Raw genomic sequence first — 25,552 nt, forward strand, 5'->3', positions numbered from 1 at the left:
TTAATCATAATTAACGCCCTCCAATTCTCGTTATTCTCAATATTCTCAAATGCTAATAAATCACATCCAATTAACCTTTAATTCCTGGTAATGTTCTAATCCTCAAATTACCTCAAGACCCGAAACTAACCCCGTTATGACCAGACCGATAACTTGCATTCACAGATCGTCTCATGACGAATGGCTCGAACAAATCCACATTATAATGTGGTCTTATTCAAAATTCACCAACATGCATGAAAATACACAATTACGCCCTCAACGGGCCAAATTACCAAAATGCCCTTATAATAAAATGTGGACCCATATGCATGCATTTATCATCATATAATAATATAATTCACATAAACATGCATATAATCATTTAATAACATAATAAATCAATTATGGCCTTCTCGGCCTCCTAATCAAGGTCCTAAACCTTATTAGGAAATTTGGGTCATTACATCGACCTTGAGTATTGTATGATGATTATGATAAACTGTTGAATATAAATACATTTTCTGCTGTTAATTTGATGCTTATGGCTTGTTGAATACCTAGGTGATTGTCTTGTGAATTATTTGACTATTATCATTGATTATGTTATGTTGTTTTGGTTTTCTTGCTGGGCCTTGGCTCACGGGTGCAAGTGGTGTAGGTAAAGGCAAGGGTAAGATGGATTAACCATGAGTTAGAGAGCTCTGGGGGTTAGGTGTACATTTTCAGCTACTCGCCCGCCACGGCCGAGGGATTGTAGAGGGACAGAAACCTAAAATGTGTATTTTGCCATTAGAATGGTCTTGATTGTATATAACTTTTGGAAGTTTGTAGATTTGTCCTTTAAACCCTGTTTTTGGGATCCCATGTACTAAAATTTTATTTTAATGAAAATTATTCATTTATGACCAAAATCTTTTAACCCTAACTTGATTATGACTTTAGGATCACATCTTATTCAAATGACTTGATTAGCAAGTCCTATACTATTTTAAACACATAGTGTAACGGTCTTGGTTATCCAGGGCGTTACATTCCCATTTTCACATACGATAGACGAACCTCCCTCGTGTCGAGTATATCTCATATTATCATTGCGATCTGGATACCTCCTTTGTGAATTCAGATGATCTCATAGGTTGGGTTATGGATCGTACCAAGGACTTTGCGCTGAGCTAAGGTGATTCCTCAGGTCGCTATCAGACCACCCTCCACATTGGCTCCCCATCCAGTAACTTCCATTTGCAAAACTTACATCCCGCGGCTGAGATCGAGGACCTGGGTTATCAACACGTGCCTGTGGGACGTAAGTGTCTACTGACGAGGGAGGATTTCTTCTACTATTTCTGTGAGCTGGAGCGTCTCATTGTGGGCATGGTGGTGTAGGATGTCTAACCGGCAATGGTGGATGTCTTATTGGTGAGGCAATCCTCATTCCATCAGAACGAATTAAATTAACCCGCCTCAGTTCTACCCCATTGTCCCAAGTTCTTTGTGTCTGGGGTTCTGATCGCGGCACAGGAGGATTCACTGGGGTGTTTTGTCTCTGTGAACTTGTCCCAGCTCACCCTGGTGGGTTATTGTGGGCATTCCTGGGAATCTGTACAGAAGGCACGGAGCTGGGGGTCGCAGTTCTGACCGACCGACTGACATGCAGATGATGGTTCCTGTGATGACTAGTGAGCTGAGCACTTCAGTGATTTCGCTCTAAAGGTACAGAGCTTGAAGTGCCACTCCTAACAGAACGACTGGGTTTGGACCGGTTATTCCTGTGGGACTTATGAGACCCACTTTGCCTCTTTCCAATATTAGTGTCAGTTGAAAGAGGGTGTAACCGAGCCAGGACCTCCTTGATCTGTCTGTTTTCCCTAGCAAGATGTCTCCTTAATTGAGAATTCTCCATCTCAACGGCAGTTAAATATCCTGGATTAGGATTTGGTGGGAGTGACGCTGAACTCCCAGCGTTGTCTTGGCCCACCGGTTGCTTCCCAAGACGTTGTTGAACATCTGGGCCCCTTTCAGTAGGAATGAATGTATGATGTGCCTTTTGCCCACCAATTTTTTCCATCTCGTTGTCATGTATCGATCGAGTGACCACCATGATGAACGTCTAATGAAACTTATAAAGCACTAATTTCCTCTCAACGAAGGCCCCAAACTATTGACGCAGTTTTTCGCCAACAATAGATTTAGAAATCTACTAAGGATATTAGTGCTTATTTGTAAACCGTAATGAAATTATAAGAACCCTTTCGTACACACACAACTTTTACATGGTTCAGTGGTTAAAATTCACCTAGTCCACGAGACAATATTATTTCTTTTCTCTCACAATTTCTACAGAGTTTCAGTAAATACAAAAAGGTCATCCCCTTCCCTGTCCATTATCTCTGATATTTATAGTGGAATTTCCTGGACTTGTGTTGGGTAACTGTGTGCATAAATATGATACACATTTAATATAGATAATTCCCATTTATATTGGGATATGATTGCATAACGGAATATACTCCTGCTATCTCGGATAATAAATAATAAATATGCAATATAGTTTGGGCATTAATGAGCGTATAAAAAGCTTCCAAGTCTCTATGGATCCTTCAGTATGCGTTCTGACCAGGTTTCCACGAGCTGACTATCTTCATCGAGCTAGTGATCAAAGATTATCCGAACCTTAGTTCGTATTAACTTCAGAGCGCCCAAAGGGGGATCTGGTCACTATATGTCTTGAACTGGACCGTTATGCTAAGATGTGACCTGATAATCACCTGAATAATGCCAAGTCCCAACTCGAGCTGCTCGCTTCATTATTAATCAGAGGTTACACTTGGCTGCTTTTCCATATATTCATTTGCCAACTGTACCCCTAGCTGAGTGACTAGACTCGTGCTAATCTTTAGAGTACAACATTTTAATTATATTAATATAAATTCAAATGTTAAAAAATATCATTATTATAATAGCATTTAATACTAGACTAGATATTTATTAATTATATTAATATAAATTCAAATGTTATAAAATATCATTATTATAATAATAATATATAATACAATACTAGATATTTAATAATTATATTAATATAAATTCAAATGTTATAAATATTATTATCATAATAATATATAATATATAATCCTAATTTTTTATGAAATTTTCTAAAATAAATATTTAGTAATATTAATATAAATTTAAATATTATAAAATATCATTATTATAATATTTAATACAAAACTAGATATTTAATAATCATATTAATATAAATTCACAAGTTATAAAATACTATTATTATAATAATATATAATATATAATAAATACATTATATATATAAATGTCCGTGTACAAATAGTATGACTGTGTAGCTAAATAAGAAATTACAATAACATTTATCTTCTATCAAGAGTAAACATGTTTCTTATCCAGTCATTGAGGTACTAATTGAATAATATCATGAATGTTTTATAATTTAAATAGGGTAATTTGTGATCTAAAAAGTTTTCATATTATATATATGTATATTTTTTAAAATCATGAACAATAATTTGGTTTAATTTTTTTTTAATATGTTATGTCATTCTTTTATATATAATTTTGTTTGTTTATTTAAAATTTATATGACAATCATAAAAAGTTATAATAAAAATATTAGTAAATATTCTAAATAAAACTAAGAAAATGTGACATTGCTTGCACCTAGTATATATTATATATGGGAACAATATTTCATCTCATAAATATATATACATACATTCCATAAATAAAAATATATATTTATTTATTTATAGTACTCCATATACTTCCTACATTATGCACATTTATTAAAAATTTGAATGATTCTTAGTCAAATAAAAAAATATAAAAAATTAATACAATCTTAAATATAAATTTATGATAAATTAATTAAAATTTATAATAATATTTTTGTAATATTTTTTTCATTGTTGTGTTGTTAGAGATTTTTAGAGATTGGAAAAACTTAATTTATTTAAAAAAGAAATTACTTCTATTAGAAATAAGGTATACTAACTAAGCCCTAAAATTTTATAAATAAAAGTAAAGTTTGAAATCGTGCACATTAATTATTTTACGAGTAATGATATGAGCATTCAAAATTGTGACATAGTAGTGCATTTTAAAACAATGAGTATTAATTTAAATAATCTATATTAATAATCTTTTTAACAAAAAAGAGTATATTTATATATTTACAGTATAAAATATATTTTCTTAAGAAAAAAACATGCAATTTTCCTAATTCCAAGTGTGGACCTTTTTATTTTATTCATCAATTGTCATATCTTGGAATGAGAGAAAATTTTAAAACACATACACAGATCTTTAAAATCATATAGATACATATACGTTTGAATTTCAACATAAACTAAATCATGATGATTTAAAACACGCTGCATTTAAAAAAATATTTTTTTTTATTTAATTAATTAATTTGTCAATTAAATATAAAATGTGTTTGGTAACTTTATTTTTATTTATTATTTTTTCAAATTTTAATTAAAATTTATTAAATTTTGAAAGTAGAGTTTTTCACTTTCAAAATTTTTTTAAACAATTTTCATTTTTTCCTTTCATTTTTTTCTTCTCTTCTTCAAATTAATATATCATATTGTTAAACAAAAAATAAAAATAAAAGTTATCAAACGTTTTTATTATTTTTTTATTTTTAAAAACAAAAAATAAAAATAGTTACCAAACATATTTTTTGTACGCCCTAAATATCCACGGGTTATTAGCGAGCACGAAAATGGCATAATCCTAGCAGCCACGTGGCGGCCACCTACCTGGAGCTACTGTGACGAGTCTCTACCTCTTTAGCTTGAGGTAGCCAAAGGTTTAGTAAGGATACCCAAAGGCATTGGGTCAGCCGTGTGGACACCGCGAGCTGAGACTACATCAAGCACGAGGTACGACCTGAAGCTGACACCTCCGCCCCTTTTATAAAGTCAACCACGCAATGTAAACGTGCGCATATCAAACATCACGTGTCTACTCCATTCCTGAATTCTCGGACGCGCAACATAAACGTGCGCGTTTAGACACCCCACGACTGGTTTGGGCCATGCTGCCCATTATCCCCCTTACCTATTGATTAGACCACACTTCATTGTCAGGTTTTAGGAATTAATCATGAATGTCACAGAGGTGACATGATGGGTAAGAAGGTCACGGGATGACCCCCTTTGCCAACACTCAGGTGTCCTCTCCCTATAAATATGGAGACCCTGGGCATTGCAAAGGGTTGGCTTCTAATTTGTAAAGAAACACCCTGTAAGGAATATCAGAGATATATCAATAATATTGACTGGTAGACTAGAGGGATTTTAATCTTCGAACCACCTAAAAAAGCTAAACAATTTACAACCTTCCTTTGAGATTATTCACATATTACGATTCATCATTTAGCACTAATCCGCCTCTTCATTCATATAATTATCTGTTGCCGAAGAACCGCGTCAACAGTTTGGTGCTTTCATTGAGAGTTTTTATATTGGTACTATCGCAGAAATCCAACCATGGTAGTTACTCGCTCGAGACATGGTAACGAAGCAGATCAATGTGATGGGTTGGAGGCCCACCATGCCGCCATATCCGATGAGAATATCCCTGAGGTTCAGCAGTGACCAGGAAAACAGCCAATGGGCCAAGACGACACTGGAAGTTCGGCTCCCCGGCCGCCCAATCCGAACCTGAATTTCTACACGGCGATAGAAATGGAAAATGCATAGTTGAGGAGTCAGCTAGCGAAAGCAAACAAGCAGATCGAAGAGGTTTTGGCCCGATTACCCCCTCTTGCAACCGACGCTAACGTTGGAAAGAGGCATGGTGGGACTCATAAGTCCCGCCGGGGTAACCGGTCCAGGCCCAATCGGTCGGCCAGAACCTTGACATCGAATTCTACTCCCACGTCGCACCGCCAGGAAACTATATTTGAGAAACTTCCTAGGGCCGATCAGTAATTCAGCCGATCGGTCCGGACCTCAAATCCTAGCTCAGTTCCACCCTCGAGTGCACCCAGGAGAGCCCGAGGTAGCTTGCAAAGAAGATCTGGGGAGGGCTCGCGACAACAGCCCGCCCCGGCCAACCGTCCTGCACCACTCTCAGACCGCCGAGCGCAGGACGCAGGGGATGGTAGAACGGAGAGGCCGCGACCTAGCTTAATCCGCCCCGACGGGACCAGGATCGCGTCACCAGTCAGGCATCCTCCATCACCAATAAGATACACATCTCCTCCCCGTCCAGTTCGAGACATTCTGGCTCATGGGAGCAGCAGGAGAAATCCTCCTTCCGTCGGACCTTCCCATCGCAGTCGGGCGCCCAGGGAAATCCCGGATCCTCACCCTCAGCGACGGACTCCGAGCTTTTCAAATGGAAGTTACTGGACTGGGAGTCGTCGAAGTGACATGTTCGGCGGAGACCTGCGCCATCGTTCGAGTTCGGCTCAAAGCCCTCGGGCCACCCCGAGAAGCGACCTCCGAGATCGCCTCAACTCTCAGAGAGGAGATCCAGCTGGAAATGACAGTCGTGCTCGCCAAGGGGAGGGCCTATCTGAAGTACGTGATAGCAGGAATGTCCCACATAACCTATCTCAAGATAGGAGGGACTATAACCCGCCTAACGCGTACAATGGAACTGGAGCTGTTGAACAGCCCTAGAACAACCAAGGAAGCAAGGACCAAACCCTGGAGCGACTGGCTCAGATGGAGGAGCTGATGAGGAAGCTCTTATCGGAAAAAGAAAAAGATGAGTACGACTCGGGGGACGAACTCGAGCTCTTCGCCCCCAGCATAGCTGCTACGGCGTATCCACCTGGTTTCCGTATGCCTCACTTGTCCAAATTCAATGGAGACGGGGACCCATCAGATCATTTGGGTATGTTCAACACCCTGATGATGGCCCACAACATCGGTCCCGAGCTGAGATGTTTAATATTTCCTTCCACCTTGACTGGGTCAGCCAGGCAATGGTTCAAGCATAGTAAAAAGTAGTCCATCAGCTCGTGGAAAACCTTTTCTGCCGACTTCAAGAGGGCATTCCGAGCTTCTCAAGCTGCCCGCGTCAAAGCCGACACCTTGGCAAACGTAAGACAACAGCCCAATGAACCTTTGAAGGCTTACCTGAGCAGATTCACAAACGTCGCAGCTCGAGCCAGGGACGCAGATGATAGTTCCAAGCTTATGGCCTTGAGGACTGGAATCCTCGTTGGAGGCGAGCTCTGGGAAGAGATACAGAGAAAAGGTGTTAACACCGTGAACGAATTCCTAAATAGGGCCCAGGGATGGATAAACTTGGAGGAGGTGCGGGCATCAGCCGCGGGAACCAGCCAGGCCCCTGAACAGTCCGCTAGAGTGGGAACGGATGTCATGATAGCGACACAAACCGTTACACAGAATAACCAGTTTGGCGGAGGCAAGAGAAAAGGGAGCAGCGAGAGCGGCCAGCACGGCCTGAAGAAGAACAAGTCTATGGAAAATTTTAAGCCAGTCTACGTGACTTATACCGAGCTCACAAACACTAGGGAGAACATTTTCCTAGCAAACTCTGCTCGCCTCCCCTAAAAGAAGCCGGAACCGTTGAAGCACCAGAAGGGTAAGCAAGACCCCTCCAAGTTTTGTCGGTTCCACAACGACATTGGCCACAACACTATGATTGTAGGCACCTGAAGGATGAGATCGAGGCTCTCATCAGAGCTGGACCCTTGGCTCAGTATGCGCGGAATAGAGTTCCCGCTGCTCAACCAGCTCCAGAGGCTCCAATTAGTCAGCCCGGGTCTCAGATAGATCAAGACATCCCTCCTCCTGTGATAGGCGGAGAGATCTCCATGATCTCCGGAGGCCCCCATCTGGCTGGCACGAGCAGGGTGCCCAGAAGAGATATGTCAACGAACTTAAGGCTCATAATGGAGTGGAGTTCGTCCCTGAGCAGCATCTACCCAAACAGCAACGATTGGAGAGGCAACCAATCATGTTCACCGAGGAAGATGCCAATCACATCCAGTTCCCTCATAACGACCCTCTGGTCGTAGCCGCTCAGCTCACTAACCGGAGAGTTAGGAGGATACTGGTCGATAATGGGAGCTCGGTGAACCTGCTGTTCCGGTCTACGCTGGAAAAGATGGGTTTATCTGTCACCGAGTTGAAAGCCACCTCCATGATGCTATATGGATTCTCTGGAGAAGGGTCGGCAGCAATAGGAACAATCGAGCTGGTGATCACCTTGGGAGAGGGACCTCGGACTGTCTCAAAACTCCTCGAGTTTGTGGTCATAGATTTAGATTGTCCCGCCACATACAATGCTATTTTGGGCCGACCTACTTTGATAGCGTTTGAAGCAATAACCTCCATCCGCCACCTCGCACTAAAATTCCCCTCTTCCTCGGGGATATGCTCGGTCCGAGGTGATCAGCTCGCTGCCAGGGAATGCTATAGCATTTCTATGAAGGGAAAATCAAAACCCGGGCAGCAGACGATGACCATCCAGGACGGGAGTGAGGAATCTCAGGAAACTGTGCCAAGTCCTGAGATTGAAAAACCTCTGAATGCAAGAGAGGAGGATGTCATCTTAAATAATGACATCGACCCCAGAGTAGGCGAGGATAGATCTGAGCTCCAGGCCATCGAAGAGCTCGAGGAGGTAAACATCGACCCACAAGATCCCTCGAAGGTGGTAAAGCTCGGGAAAAATCTATGTAGCGAAAGGAAGGCGGAGCTGATTAAGTTTCTGCGAGAAAATCTAGATGTGTTCGCCTGGTCTCATGGAGACATGATAGGGATTAGTCCGAGCATCATCATTCACACCCTCCACTTGGATAAAAGCGTGCCTGCAAAATCTCATAAACAAAGGCGCCTAGGAACAACCTGAGCTGAGGCCCTAGAGGAGGAAGTAGCCCGGCTCTTAAAGTGCAGCTTTATCCGCGAAGCAAAGTTCCCGATCTGGGTCGTCAATCCTGTGTTGGTCCCGAAGCCCAACGGGAAATGGCGGACCTGCATCGAATTTTCTGATCTGAACAAAGCCTGCCCCAAAGATTGCTTCCCCTTGCCAAAGATCGACCAATTGGTAGATGCCACGGCGGGGCACGAGCTTATGTCTTTTATGGATGCGTACTCGGGCTATAACCAGATCGCCATGAATCCAGCAGACCAGGAACACACTAGCTTCATGACCCCAACTAACATTTATTGTTACAAGGTCATGCCTTTCGGGCTGAAAATTGTAGGAGCTACGTACCAAAGGTTGGTAAATAGGATGTTTACCAATTAGATCGGGAAAAATATGGAAGTGTATGTTGACGACATGCTGGTCAAGTCAAAAACTGCCGATAACCATGTTTCCGATTTGGAGGAATGCTTTAAGATATTGAGAGAATACGGCATGAGGCTAAACCCCCAAAAGTGTACTTTCGGGGTCGCGTCAGGAAAATTCCTGGGTTTCATTGTCAATACCAGGGGAATAGAAGCAAACCCCGGTAAGATCAGGTCGCTACTCAAGATGCCCTCACCCCGGTCGCGAAAAGATGTTCAAAGTTTGACATGAAGGGTGGTGGCCCTTAATCGTTTTATTTCTAAATCTACCGACAAGTGTCTGCCATTCTACAACCTGCTCCAGGGAAATAAAAAATTTGAGTGGACCGAGGAATGTGAACGTGCCATCCTCGACCTGAAAGCACATTTAGCTGAGCCATCCATATTATCCAAACCAACGGCAGGAGAGCCTCTTTTCCTTTACCTAGTTGTCACAGAAGATGAAGCTAGCGTCGTATTAGTCCGAGAAGAAGACCGATCTCAAAAGCCAGTCTATTACATCAGCACGAGGCTTCTCGGAGCTGAATCCCGGTATCCGTTGATGGAAAAGATGGCTTTCTGTCTCATTACAGCTTCCCAAAAGCTCAGGTCGTATTTCCAGTCCCACTCAATACACGTCATAACCGATCAGCCTTTAAGGCAGGTTTTGCAGAAACCTGAAGCATCGAGGCGTCTGTTGAAGTGGGCTATCGAGCTCAGCCAGTTTGAGATATTGTACATACCGTGAACTGCAATAAAAAGCCAGGCCCTAGCTGATTTTGTGGCAGAGTGCAGAGGGTTCCGAGAAGATCCTGTAGAAGAATCAGCCCAGGCCTCATGGAAGGTCTTCGTAGATGGCTCGTCTAACGAGAACGACTCCGGGGCTGGAATCATATTGATATCCCCAGAGGGACATCAATTCCACTCGGTGCTGCGATTCGGGTTTAAAGCATCCAACAACGAGGCCTAATACAAAGCTTTATTGGCTGGGCTAAGGGTGGCCCAGGAGCTGAAGGCCAGCTCCGTCCAGTGTTACAGCGATTCCTAGCTCGTGGTAAACCAAGTGTTAGGGGAGTACCAAGCACGGGGAACCAAGATGGCTGCTTACCTGGCCAAGGTAAAGAAAGAACTATCCGTATTTGAGCGCGGCTCAATCGAGCAGATACCTCGAGAGCAGAATGTGAACGCCCTGGCAAAGCTCGCTACCTCTGGGGAGGCGGAGACTTTGGGGCTGGTTCCGGTAGAATTCTTGGAAAGACCAATCATAGAGGAAGTTGGGGCGGAGGTCGAGATGACTGACGCCAGACTGACTTGGATGACTCCCATCCTCGAGTATCTCACAGCAGGAAAGTTACCCGAAGAGCGAAATGACGCAAGGCAGATACTTTACCAGGCTCCAAGGTATACAGTGATAGATGGGATATTATACCGGTGTGGACACTCTTTACCTCTCCTACAGTATGTTCTACCAAGCGAGGCGAAGACCATTTTGCAGGAAGTGCGCGAGGGTTTTTGCGGAGATCACACTGGGGGGCAAAGCCTGTCCCTGAAGATATTAAGGCAAGGGTATTACTGGCCCACTCTGTCAAAGGACTCGATCTCCTACGTCAAAAAGTGTGACAAGTGCCAGTGATTCGCCACAATTTCCCGGGCTCCCCCGGTCGAGCTGAAGATGATCTCGTCCCCATGGCCATTCGCGATTTGGGGGATTGACCTGGTTGGTGCCCTCCCTACTGGAAAGGGAGGAGTTCGCTACGCGATGGTGGCTATCGACTACTTCACCAAGTGGGCAGAAGCAGAGCCCCTGGCGACGATCACATCAAAGAGAGTCCTCGACTTCGTTGTCAAGAGTATTATCTGCCGATTCGGGCTGCCAAAGAAGATCGTGTCGGATAATGGAACACAGTTCGATAGCGACCTCTTCACCGAATTTTGTGAGAGGCACGGCATTGTTAAAAGCTTCTCCTCCGTGGCCTATCCCCAGGCCAATGGTCAGGTCAAGGCTGTCAATAAGACGCTGAAGGTAAGCCTTAAGAAAAGACTGGAGGAAGCCAAGGGAGTCTGGCCCAAACAGTTCCCCCAGGTACTGTGGGCATACCGGACCTCACATCGAACGTCGACGGGTCATACTCCTTTCTCCCTATCTTTCAGGAGTGAGGCAGTCCTTCCTGTCGAAGTAAAGGTAGCCTCACATAGAGTCCAGGCATTTGACCAAGACCGAAATGACAAATTGCTCTGCGCGTCCCTCGACCTAATTGACGAAAAACGAGAAGATTCACAGCTACAGCTCGCGTATTATCAACAAAAGGTCACTCACTATTTCAATTCAAAGGTCAAGAAACGCGTCTTTAGCGTTGGCGACCTGGTACTCAGAAGAGTCTTCCTAGCCAGTAAGGATCCCAAGGACGGAGTGTTGGGACCAAACTGGGAAGGGCCCTATCAAATAACCGAGGTCGTGAAAGAAGGAACCTATTAACTAGCTCGGCTTAATGGGGAAGCAATCTCACGGACCTGGAACACTATACACTTGAAGAAATATTATCAATAATATCTTTGTAAGGCTTAATTAGAAAAGCCACCTTTTGTTTATTAAGTAATAAGAGTTAATCTTTTTACATTATTGTATATGTTTGTGGATGTAACGTCAAGTAACCACGAAAGACCCTTTCCTGATTACTTGGGGGACATATATCCTGGATATAACCAGGTCCTAAAACTTAGAAGTTAGTTCAAATTGATTGATCGATGTTTTTCTTAAAAAGCACGAGATATCGATAAAGGATTAACGCGAACTAAGTTATATCCTGGATATAACCAGATCCTAAAACTTAGAAGTTGATTCAAATTGATTGATCGATGTTTTTCTTAAAAAGCACGAGATATCGATCAAGGATTAACACGAACTAAGTTTTTAAAATTAATGTCTTGGATACAACCAAGTCCTAAAACTTAGAAGTTGATTTAAATTGATTGATCGATGTTTTTCTTAAAAAGCACGAGATATCAATAAAGGATTAACGCGAACTAAGTTTTTAAATTAATGTCCTGGATACAACTAGGTCCTAAAACTTAGAAGTTGATTTAAATTGATTGATCGATGTTTTTCTTAAAAAGCACGAGATATCAATAAAGGATTAACGCAAACTAAGTTTTTAAATTAATGTCCTGGATACAACCAGGTCCTAAGACTTAGAAGTTGGTTCAAATTGATTAACCGATATTTTTTTTTTCCTAAAAAGCATAAGATGTCAGTCACAATACCAACAGAAACTAAGTTCTCACCAAATGCATTGAAGAGGAGTAACAATAAGGTCAAAACAAAAATATGTAAATAGATTGAAATAAATCTGGGGATACCAATTGTTTCGAGGATAAAAAACCTTGTAATGTAAAGTTACAAATAAAAAATAATAATAATAAAAGAAAAGGGGCAAAAATCCTAAGCCCCGCCAGGCCGCTCTGATGAAGTCACCCCCTCGCCATCCTACTCAGTGGCAGTGGAAGTCTCCCCAGTCTCGGAGGGCGCCTCTTGTTGAAGGCGAGCTTTAAACTTCTTTAAGAAGGACTCCCACACGTCCGGCCCCAGGAAGGAAAAGTCACCATCCTGGTTGAAGGCCCAACAATGGTACAGCATGGCCTCCATGGAGGAGCTGGAAGCCACCCTCTCCGCCACAAGGGCGGCCTTGGCCTCTTCAAGTTCAGCCTTCGCGACGTCCTGGGCGACCTTGGTAGCCTCGGCCTCCAGCAGCTTGGCCCGAGATGCCTCCAGCTCGGCCTACGCAGCGACCAAGGCGGCCTGCGTGACCCTCTTGCATTCCCGGGCAGTCGCCAGGGCATCTTTGGCATCCTGCTCCTGTTGTCGAGCGGAGGCGAGGGCGGCCTGGCCAGCCTGGTGCTCGCTCCGGATCTTGTCAATCCTGGCCCTGGATCGGGATATGCTCCGGTGGAGAGCCAAAGTCGCCTGCAAGACAAAAAGATAATAAGGCAAGTGCCTTAGGAAAAAAAACAACAGAAAGAACCAGTGGTAAAGCGAACTTACCGTGAGGGTCATCCCCAGTGAAGACTCCATCACATTCTCGGGGCTCTTTGTCTCGATCTCCCGCAAGTCCCTCGAGCTGGCGTTGTAGCAGTGGTCCACCATGTAGGTCGCGGTTTCGTAAACCGTCCCCCTAAAGACCTCGGAGATTTTCTCCAAGGCCTGAGGGTTGACCGGGACGCGCACTCCAGGATTCGGGGCTGACAAGGTCCCGATTGGTACATCCTGTTCCCGATTAGGGACAGGAGGTCGCGGGGGAGGTGGAGCCATCTTCTCCACTGTAGGAGGGGGTGGAGTCACCTTCTCTATGGCAGGAGGACCCTGGTTTTTCCCCTTGGTAGGAGACTTGGAAGAAGTCTCAGGGGTTTTCTTGTTCAACCAGAGCCTCTTCACCAAGGGCTCGGACAACCCGGAGGAAGGATTTCCCCCCTGGAACATAGATCACAAAACATTGTCCCCGGGCTGCGACATCTCCTCGTCTGAAACAAAGACAAATCGTCAGTATGCATGTAAAAATATTTTGTTGCAACACAAAAAATCTAGTATGTATTGAAAAAGGTCCTACCCTCCGAGCTAGAGGAGGAATCTATTATCAAGACCTCCGGCCCCGGAGCTTCTACGGAGGAATCTAAGATAATGACTTCACGAATGAGAGGAGGCTCTGGGTCTGGATCTGCCTCAGGACTGGACTCCTCTACATACTGCCTAAGACTCGGAGCTACTACACCCTCCAAAAGGGAGGGCCATGACCTAAGGTTGGTCCCGTACTCCTCAAAGAAGGCCGACCTAAAGGCCAGGGTATTATCTACTACTACAGTACCCCTAGGGCGGCCCATGTCATGACGCAACACGAGCTGGTCAACACACTGGAGTAGAGTGATGTTGCGGTCTGGGTCATTTTGATGGCGGTGAACGAGTTGGCTGGGGTTAAACCTAGCAAGCTGTAGGTCTGCGGTGGCCCTGTATAAGTCCCTAAATAAGTAAGGGTTACCTTGGCCGGAGGGGTAGGCCGCTGCCCTGGACTGGGTCTGCTCTGCGTTGACCTCTTGGGAAACCTCAAGAGCCCGCTTCCGGTGCACAAGGGGCACCTCGTCATCCTCGTCCTCATCCTCATCTACGGCCTCCTCAGGGATGGGCACCATCTCGCGAGCCGCGGGGATGGGCGCCATCTCGCGAGCCGTGGGGATGGGCGCCATCTCGTGAGCCGCGGGGATGGTCCGCGGCCTCTTCAAGGCCAGAGTCTGGCCTGGAGAAATTAACTTACACGCCAGCATCGTCTCATCAGACACGAGCTGGGGATAGTCTTTTTCACTTGGGGGGAGCCCCGCCAAGGTTTCGTACTGTCCCCCAAGGGTCACCGACTTAGCCGTCCTCGCGAAAATAGCTGCACGATAGTTTTCAAGTCAATAACGAAGGGAAGTAAACTAATCAGCGACGATCTCACGAGCTAAAGTTAGGAGGAACTCACGAGGACGGTTGAAGTAATGGTATTCACAGTTGCGAAACCCCGTTGACATGAAGAATTGATCCTTGAAGTCATTGGGGTGGCTGGGCAACTCGATGACCGCGGCCGAATTGGGAAAATGGGTCAGGTAGTAGAACCTGTCACCTCGCCCCCGTTGTTCCGAGCTGGCTTTGAGGCAGAAAAAGTAGAGGATGTCCGCCGGAGTGGGGACCTCCCATTCCTGCTTCAGGAACAAGTACTTCAACCCCGCTAAAAGATGGTAGGAGTTAGGGGGGAGTTGGAAGGGGGCCACCTTCATGAAATTTAGGAAATTCACGAAGTACTGGTCTAGGGGGAGAAAGGCCCCAGCCTTGAAGTGTTCGTCGCTCCAGGCCGCGAACTCCTCATCGAGTGGTGCGCAGCTCCGCTCGCCCTCAAGGGGAGGACGGACGACCAGGGCGCCCTTCCCTATCTCGATGTTGTGGGAAAGCATGATTTTATTGACTTTCCCCTGGGTTGTAACCTTCGAGGCAATCCTCTCGCCCTCAAAGAAGGCGTCAGGTCCCACCTCGACCTCCTTCTCCACAGTGGGACCGAAGTGGGGAATTGGGGAGTCTGTTGCCACCTCTTTCCCCTTGCTGGCCTGCTGGGATGACGAGCTGCCGGCACTCTTCTTGGGCATATTCTTCCTGGGTCCCATCTGGTCGCCTAACGAACAAAGATGAAGAAAGTTTAGAAAAGGCGACCTAAGCATAAGAAAGAATCTAGCACAAAGAATGGTTTCCTTTACACGGGCTGAGGTAATCTCAGCCCACGGCGAGTGAGATCACGCAGTTCTATGAACACGCGCCTATACTTCCAACGGGTCCCCGATTGCTCGGGATCCGTGTGTCAGGAGGGTCAAGATAATGTTTGCCTTAGAGGGAAAGTTTCAGAAGGAAAAACCGCCTGGAAAGCGTGACCCCTAAGCTACCCGGTTTTTGCACCCCAGAAACTTGTTGTCTTCCCCTCTCCAAACAGGCATAATAAAAAATTACCCAGAAAAATCACCCCATAATTTTGTCCTATGCGTCATGTTCCTAAGATAACCCTTACCTATGGTTGATACCCCTAAGATAAAAACCTACGCACAAAATACTAGCAACGAAAAAAAAGAAAAGAAAAATAACCTACAGTGTGCGGCTAAGAAGAAAGTTTACCTAAGCAAAGAAAAATGGAAACATTTAAAGCATACAGCGAACAGAGGACTTACATAAGTATTTTTTTGCTGCGTAAAGGCTGAAAGGAGCGTAGGAGTTGGAATCCTGGTGGAATCTTTGGAACCGGAGTCACGAAAGAACCCTCGTGTCTGAAACTCAGGAACGTTTGGAATAGTGACCGGAAGAAAGAAAGGGTTTTGAGACTGAGAAGATGAGGAAAATTTTAAAAAGGTGGCTCATGCGAAAGGTGGCCAACCTTATATATACGTAAAAGGCAAAATAATGAGGGTCGTTCGATTGTCTTGATGTGGGATACGAGGATCACAACTCGAAAGACGAAACGACTGCCAAAGATAGGCTAGGCCATTTAATGCGGTTCTCGGAAAATGGACCGTCCCCAACCACGATGCTCCACGTATCCGATACCAGCATAATGGGCGGGACATGAAGAGCCCACAAGGAAGCCTAAAAGCCCCCACTGTGGCCACAGGTGACGTCATATGCCACGAGCAGGGGCTTGGGGGGGAAAATGTACACCCTAAATATCCACGGGTTATTAGCGAGCAGGAAAATGGCATAATTCTATCAGCCACGTGGAGGCCACCTACCCGGAGCTACTGTTACGAGTCTCTACCTCTTTAGCTCGAGGTAGCCAAAGGTTTAGTAAGGATACTCAAAGGCATTGGGTCAGCCGTGTGGACACCACGAGCTGAGACTACATCAAGCACGAGGTACGACCTGGAGTTGACACCTCCGCCCCTTTTATAAAGTCAACCACGCAATGTAAACGTGCGCATATCAGACATCACGTGTCTACTCCATTCCTGAATTCTCGGACACGCAACATAAACGTGCGTGTTTAGACACCCCACGACTGGTTTGGGCCATGCGGCCCATTATCTCCCTTACCTATTGATTAGACCGTACTTCATTGTTAGGTTTTAGGAATTAATCATGAATGTCACAGAGGTGACATGATGGGTAAGAAGGTCATGGGATGACCCCCTTTGCCAACACTCAAGTGTCCTCTCCCTATAAATATGGAGACCCTGGGCACTGCAAAGGGTTGACTTCTAATTTTTAAAGAAACACCCTGTAAGGAATATCACAGATATATCAATAATATTGACTGGTGGACTAGAGGGATTTTAACATTCGAACCACCTAAAAAAGCTAAACAAGTTACAACCTTCCTTTGAGATTATTCTCATATTATGGCTCATCATTTAGCACTAAACCGTCTCTTCATTCATATAGTTATCTGTTGCCGAAAAACCGCGTCAACATTTTTATTTTTTAAAAATAAAAAAACAAAAATAAAATAATATTTCCATTTTTGTGTTTAAAAAAATCATAAACAAAATTTTACCAAACGGGCCCAAAATATACCAATTTTTTAGTTCATAATTTCCTTGGTATATACATAAAAAATCTTAGGATATTTTTAGCAAAATTTCATTACCTCAAACATTTTTAATATATATATATATATATATATATAAAATATCATTTTGGCTCATGTGTTTTTTTCAAATACGCGATTGGCCCGTATTTATTTTAAATGACAATTCAAACCCTGTGAATTACAAAATGACAAAATGTATCAAAATAGTACTCCAGACCCGATTTTGGTCAAAAATATTTTCAAATATAATATTTTATTCTCAACCACCTTCTCTGCTACTATGAAGTCATCTCATCTCCAACAACTCAATAATTAATCTTATAATTGAAAATATTTTAACAAAAATAGGGTCTAGGGTATTATTATTTTGATCAATTTTGTACAACACAAGATCTATATTGTCATCTAACAAAACACAGAGATCGATTGCATATTCAGGATAAACATAAGGGTCAAAATGGTATTTATGAATGAACATGAAAACAATATGTGCTTCAATCATTTTATATATATTTATATATATATACAGGGAGTGACTACAACACATCCACTTTTTTGACAACACTGATGCATCTTTTTTCTATTTTCGGCACATGCATATATGTAATCCCAAAAAAATTTGTATGATGGTGTACATTGTAACTATCTAGAAGATCCTACAAATTTTTAAGAAATTCTGAATAAATTATGGTACCGAAAATAGGGTTCAAAAAGCTTGTTGCACACGCGCTTATTTTTTTGTATACGCATGTAAAAGTCAATTGTTTGAACCTTGTTTTCGGCACTGTAAATTATTCATAATTTATTGAAAATTTGCAGGGTGTCTCAAATGATTACAATGTATACTGTCATATAAAAAAAGTTATCAATGTGTTGAAAATATAAATTAGTTACATCGATATTGTCAAAAAAATAGATGTCATACATATATATACATTCTACATACAAACAACGTATGTACATTTGTTTTGTTTAGTTTTATTCGTAGAATTTAATAATTATATTTATTAAATTTGTATCAAAATTAAACCAAAACACATTTTATGATTTTTTATAAATATATATTTATAATATGATAACCTCTTTAAATATTAATTATAATTTTTTTAATAAAAAATAAGATTATGTAATATATTATTATTTTAATGATATTTTATAATATTTATATTTATAATGATATAAGTTTTAAATATTTAGTTTTGTATTAAATATTATTATATTAATATTTTATAATATTTGAATTCATATTAATATAATTAATAAAAAAATAGGATTATCATAAAAATATTTTATAATATTTAAATTTATATTAATATAATTATTAAATAGTATAATATATTATTATGATAATTATATTTTATAATATTTAAATTTAAATTTATATATATTTATATTAATATTATTATATATATAGTCTTATATTAAATAGTATTATAATAATAATATTTTATAATATTTAAATTTATATTAATGTAATTGATAAATATATATTTTCAAAATTAATTTTAAAAATATATACTGATAAATATTTAAAATATTTTTAACAAAAATATTAAAATTAAACATTTATGTGATCTATACACTTTTTATAGAGTATATGTTAAACATATTATAAAAAAAAGGAAAGAAAGAGGAGTGGTAATAAGTTATAATAGTCAAAGCACCAAAACCATGGAGCATAAACAGCCCGCTCACCAAAACGGCGCAACCCATGCAAATCTCTTTCTCTTTCTCTTTCTCTTTCATGTTATACATTAGTCTAAGCTGACGTTGGCCACACGTGAAAGCCCAAAAAACATCAAAAACTCTAATTTTGACTCTCTAGTTTTGGGTCCCACAATTCTCACGTGTGCCAAAGATTAGGTTACAACAATTACAGAATATATGTGTGCTTCCTTTCTTTCTTCTTCTTCTTTCCTTCTTTTTGTTCTTTTCTCCTGTCGTTTTATACTTTACTTCTTTTCGTTTTGTTTCCTTTCCTTAATTTGACTTTCTTGTTCGACATAACTTCTATCAATACAAGATAACTTTTTTTCCTTTTTATTTTTAATAAATAAATCGAAAATGGTAAAAATAATCAATGCAACCCACCCATTTTAACCAATTAAAAAAAAACAAAAACTCAAAAGTCAAACTCAACTACTTTTTTCATAGGATGATAAGACCCTTAACTAACTTTCTTTTGTTTATTATTTTCAAATATGTCTTTTTCCCTTTATATAGGGAAAAATAACTACTTTACTAATGAGATTTGAGCAATGAAGATAGACCAATAAAATGCACCCATTTTCAGTAGAGTTCAAACTATACAAGTATAAGAAGAAGAAGACGAAGAAAAAAAAACTCAGCTTAAATTTAATAATATACATTTCCAAAAGTAAAGACTTGAAATCGGTCATAAACCAAAAAGTGTTATAGAACATGGTATGTATAATAGTAGTAGTACCATGTTCTATAAAACCAGTTGTACATATGTAGGGTGGGGATTTTGAGGCTGTAGAAGAATATAAAAACCTAAAGCCAAACAAAACTGCCAACGAAAATAATAGCGAAAGCTTTGATCGAAGACTTATTTCTTCGAACAAAAAAGGAAAAAAAAAAAGAACAATAAGAATAATATGAAGTGTCTTGGATCAGAGTGGCTTCACAAGAGGTGGAATTTTGGTCAGCATTGGGAAGGAATTAAAGGATTAAATCATCCGGGAAGCTTCACAATTGAACTAATGTTGGTCTGTCTTTACATGTCCTAAGTTGTCGCTGCCCAAATCCATTAGAATCGTCAACCTCCTCGCGGTTTTCATGAAGTCGCTGTAATATGTAACAAGAAATCGATCAACTGAACACCCCCTACCACTCTCTTCAAGGGTGGAAGAGCTTAAACATACAATTTTTGCAACCAAAAAAAGTACAGATTACAAGAGCTACGAACATCTAATCGTACCTGAACGGTTCATCACCAATGTGCTTCACTGCACCTGTGCCATCACGATAGAGAGCATGGCTCAGTGTTTCAGAGTTTTCTATTCCAAACATGTCTGCAAGTTTCCTGTACAATTCATTGTAAGAGCCAAGCAACGAGAGATCAAGGGTGCGCCCTACATCTTCCGACTCCATGAAAACTTTACAGTGACCGGTTTCCAAGTTTGGCTCGGTCTCCTTATTCCATTGGAACCCTTCGCAGGGTGAGCGGTCCTGAAGCCGTTGTTGATGAATTCCACAACCAGAAGCATCAGAAAAGTTAGCTGCTTTATCACCATTCCCATCTGATGAACTGTTTCCAGTAACAACTGGTGAGACTGTATCACCAGAACAGCTCAAAGATATCTGCTGTTCCGTTAGTATCGGTTGACCAAAGAGTATGAGCTGCGGTGTCTTTACATCATCAGTAGACTTCTTAGGAGTTTGTGTGGTATGGGACATTGTTAACAAGCATGAAACGTTTTCGCTCTTCTGATTCATTGCATTGTTGGAGAATTTAGTGGGCGCAGCACCATGATCGAATGGTGGAAAACCAGCCTGAAAAAGACTCGGTTGCAGTTTATTGAAGTGAAGATCTGATAAAGATAGACCAAAATGAGCTTGCCTGGCTCCCTGCATGCCAGCAGGTGTGTTTTCGGACAGACAACCAAAGTGGTTACTGTGACCAAAGAAATTGCCGGTGAAACTCGGCATTGGAATATGAGTGTCAAGTGGGAAATCTGAATGCTGGGGCAATCTCAGTTTCTTTCTTGGTGGCGAGAACGGTGATAGATGAATCGCCGGCATGTTAGACACCAATTCTACCAACCACGGACTAACTCGTTTCACATTTTGAAGTAGATCAGGTTCGTCCCATGAAACCTGCGGCAGCATATTCTCAATACAAATCAACACAAATCAATTTGGACTAAGACTTGTGAAGAGTACAAGAGAGGCTTTCAAAGTAAACAAACAGTCATTTGTTTTGAGGGTGCAACATGTAACAGATCTACATTGCATAAATATCAACTATAAGTTAAGTAATAATTCAAAGAGCTTAATCTTAGAAATCCATCATTTTTTTCCTTTTAAATTTCAAAGCAATCTATAATGAGGACAAGCCTCCCAAGGTTTTGGTTGATAATTATTCTATGTTTAACTGGATATTTATGTCAGCAAGCAGAATAAAAAGTTGAGATAAAAAAATAGAGAGTATTTTAGTGATGAGAAAAGATAAGCACCTTGAAATTCTAGTTTAGTTTGATAAATTCTATGTTTAGAGATAATAAAAAAAAACAGAGTATTTTGGTAAGTACCTGGAGTAGCCTCCATGGAGAATCAGGCCAGCGATTGTAATCAGAAACTTGGACAGAAGATATAGTTCCCATGAACCAACTTATTCGGCTAGAGTCTTCGGTTTCAAAGGCCATCTTGAACCTCATTCCAGGGGTCCAACGGATCTGTAATGCCGCCCTTACCAACGAGGCTTTCACACAGAACTCTGGAGTACTAGCTCGAGGGTAGTAAACAACCTCAAATGGTTGACCATTAGAAGCAAGTGTTGCAGCTTCAATAACAGATTCGGGCCTTACTTTCCCCTTCCCCATCAGACTACCATTCGAGTTCGTTCCATTACCATTGCCATTTCTCAACATCTTGTTCTCTTCATCCCTCAAAAAAGCAGCAAATCCTCCATAAGGACTGGCACAATTCCCACCAGTTGGATTCCAACCTGAAGAAGACTCCGTTCCACCTCCCATACCCCGCTTAGCACGTCGAATACCGACGCAGAGATCACCATTTTCAGCTCTCAAGAAAACAATTGAATCCCCAGCAACGAGCTTCTTATGGTTAACGAAAGTACTCCATCCTGTTGTCAAAAGATGGCGCCTAGGCGTCCCTCTATAGATGTGTCTGAATTTCCATGTTTCGCCGTGAACATCCTTAGCAAGGATTGTCTGAACAGGGGGATCAGCGGAGTAATCTAAACGTGGAAAAATGGTTTCGGCACAGTATCTTGGTACTGAGAATCCACCACCGTTGTTGGCATCTGATTGAGTCAAAGTCTTGGCAAATGATGCTGGTTTCTCTTGCGTTTCAGACCCGTTAAGCCCTCCTCCTCCAATACCATCATCATCAAAGCCAAGCTCATTCACACCACCACCAGAAGAAGGTACCAACCTTAACTTCGCAAAAACCTCATCAGTCTCGGGATCAGCCATGAATTTAATGGAAGAAACTTTGCATAGAGTGAAAGATGAAATCCTGAGGTTTTTGCTAAAATCAACAGGACCACAGGCATGCTCGGCATGGCCTTGAGGAAAGTAAAACACCTTTGCATTTACCATTGGCATCTGAACCATACCTCCAGCACAGGCATGCCAAAGCTGAGGATCTAAACACTTCTCCACCTCCTTCAATTTCTCTTTTGATTCCATAAAGGTAATCATCTTAAATAATACTTAATAAAAAAAAACTACAAAAACTTCACAGAAATGAAAACCCCTTGCTAGTTGCTAGTTTTTTATTCCTTTATCTCAGAAAGACCTGCATATCCACATTAATCAGTCAAATAAGTTAAGATGGTCAGAAGAATCAAAACCCAAAAGAAAAGAGAAAAAAATGCTTCTTTTTAAAGGAAAAGTAGAGAAATATAAAGTAATTATTAACTCCAATCAATGAAGTACAATTTGGATGCATTTCTTACCTTAAATAGAATAAGAAAACCGAAGTAGAGATGAAAGATCTAAACTTTGTGGCACGATTCCGTCTAGTAAATCAGGCAAAAACCCATTGAATCTGTTCTAAAACTCCAGATAAAACAAAACCCACAATCAAAACCTCTAATTCTATAGAATCCCATCATTCTTAACTTTTATTTTTTTTTAAATTAAGAATAAATAGGAAAACAGCTCAACTTCAAAATTTTCTTGGCTCTCTTCCTCTTAAATTCAATGCTTCAATTACTTCACTCACCGAAAAAGAAAAAACCTCCTTTGAAAAAACTTCAACCATCAAAACCCAAAACAAACTTAATTTAAAAAACTCGCAAAAACCCTAATAAGTGTCCACTCAACGAAACCAGTGGAAAAGCCTCAACAGTCAAAGACTCTTCTTTTAACCCAAACTAACTCAGTCTCCCCACCCAAAATAAGAATCCAAACGACTTAGTTTCAATTCCCTTAGCTTCTCAAACGACAATATCCGAACTAAATATCTCTGTTTCAACAATCCAAGAATCAAGATACCAAAAAAGAAGGCTATTTTTCTTTTCCTTTCTGAAATTTCTTCAAGTGGAAGTCATTAGTTGAGAAAAACCCAAAAGAAAAAGAACCCAGTTCGAAACTTTTTGTGGGTAATTGAGAGAAAGAAAAGATGGAATCTTCTCTTTCCTTCTTGGCTCAGAGATTCAATCGAACACTCAATGGCCGACACACAGCACAAGATAAAACTCCATTTTCAAACAAAAACAAAAAGAAAAGAAAAAAGCCACAGCAACCTTTTGGATCATGCAAGAGTCCAAAATTATATATAAACCCAACCAAAAAAAATTAAAACTTCAATTATAATTAAGAACTATATTTAAAATTTAAAAAAAAAAATTAACTAGTGGTAGTACTATTAGTAATACTGCTACTGTTCCTTTAGTTATTTATTTATATCTCTCTCTTCTTTATTAATTTTAAAATTAATTAATTTGATTTTTTTTACCCTTTTTCTTCGGATCTGACGAAACTGTATGTGTATCTTCAGAAGCCAGCAAAACAACAAAGATCTTTAAGGAACCTATCCAAATTTACTTTTCTAATATTTTTTTATTAATTTATTATTTATTTAATTCCATTTCGGATTATTAAAAAAAACAGGTTTAAAAAAATAATATTTATTTAATTTGTTTTTAAATATTATGAATTTCTGTGTCCCTCACTCACACCACTGTCGACCGATATATTCATCAATTTCTCGCGATTTTATCGTTGGGATTGTTAACTTTGCTCTAAAAGCAAGGGAAAAAACACACCGTTAACCGTAGTTAAACCTTTTTAGTGATGTTTGAGTCAACCATGGTTAAAACTTAACCCCAGCAAGGGTCCCGGCTCCGGCTCAAGCGCAAACACCGTTGGTTTTTAGAACCTGTTTTCGCTTCTCTGTTTGACGAGGAGATAATTTTGTCTCACGCTTTTTCCGGTGAAAGTGTATATCACGCGCTTGACCCAAAATTAAATTAAACAAAAAAATTTGAAAATGGTGATTTTCAAATACCCTCGTAATAATCGTAACAAACTATTTGAATTTGTTCGTTCCTATTAAGCACCCCTATCCTAAATGTACATAATAGTGAAGATCAGTGTATTTATTACTCTATATATCGATTCAAAATGCGTGTGTGTGTTTTTTTTTATAATAATCTATATGTTGGATTTTACTAATTATTTTATCGATTCAAACGTGTGTTTATAGATGATAATTTGAATGTCTAATTTTTCTAATTCTTATTTTTTAACTAAAATTTTGCATTATTTTACTATTCCAAGTTGTCAATGGATTTTGCTCTTGAGAATTTAACCAAGCCAAGTAACTTTAAAATAAAATCAAAAGGGATTAGGAATATTAATTTTACTCTAACCACAATTTTTTCATTACCTCCACCTTTTTTTTGACAAGCATCACCTCACCTTTTTTTAATTATTACCAAATATATTATTTTATTCTTAATATTATAATTTTTACAAATATAAATATTTAATATTGTAATATTACAAATAATTTTAATTCTAATAACATAATTTTTTTTAATTTTAAGTATTTATATATGTTTTTATTTTGAGTTAAACCATGGAATTAAAAATTCAAATTGACTTTTTTATTCTAAAAAGAATTAATATTTTTTTAAATGGAATTTTATTTTAATTAAAAGTGTTGAAAATATTTTTAATTTAGAGGTGAAATTTATTTTTAATTTGTAATTAAGCACCCCACAAATAATAAGTATTTTGTCAAATTTGGATACCCCACCAATTTAGCCCAATATACTTTTTATGCTATTATTTATAATGTTGGTTGGATTTGGCTTAAGTATCTAAAAAAAATTGTTGTAAGACAAAATAAAGACTAAATTTTTTTAGTAGGGCCAAAATAAGAATATTAATAAGGATGTTGTCGGAAAAAAAAAAGGTTAAAAAGTAGTAGTAAGAATATAAATAATAATAAGTTTTAAATGTAAATTTATAAGTAAAT

The 25,552-nt window shown here is 40.2% G+C and overlaps 1 protein-coding gene across 1 annotated transcript; it reads right to left on the reverse strand.

Moving 5' to 3' along the window:
- Positions 1-19,700: 19,700 nt before the first annotated feature.
- LOC133831089 (auxin response factor 18-like) lies at positions 19,701-23,858 on the reverse strand. Its single transcript, XM_062261260.1, has 4 exons — positions 23,022-23,858; positions 21,631-22,861; positions 20,298-21,196; positions 19,701-20,164 (listed from the first exon to the last, which is right to left on the reverse strand). Exons 2-4 carry the CDS (start codon positions 22,762-22,764, stop codon positions 20,077-20,079), a joined length of 2,121 nt encoding a protein of 706 aa, XP_062117244.1. The 5' UTR covers positions 22,765-22,861; positions 23,022-23,858; the 3' UTR covers positions 19,701-20,076.
- Positions 23,859-25,552: the final 1,694 nt, after the last annotated feature.

The sequence above is a fragment of the Humulus lupulus genome, chromosome 4 (assembly GCF_963169125.1).
Source record: "Humulus lupulus chromosome 4, drHumLupu1.1, whole genome shotgun sequence".
Lineage (NCBI taxonomy): Eukaryota > Viridiplantae > Streptophyta > Magnoliopsida > Rosales > Cannabaceae > Humulus > Humulus lupulus.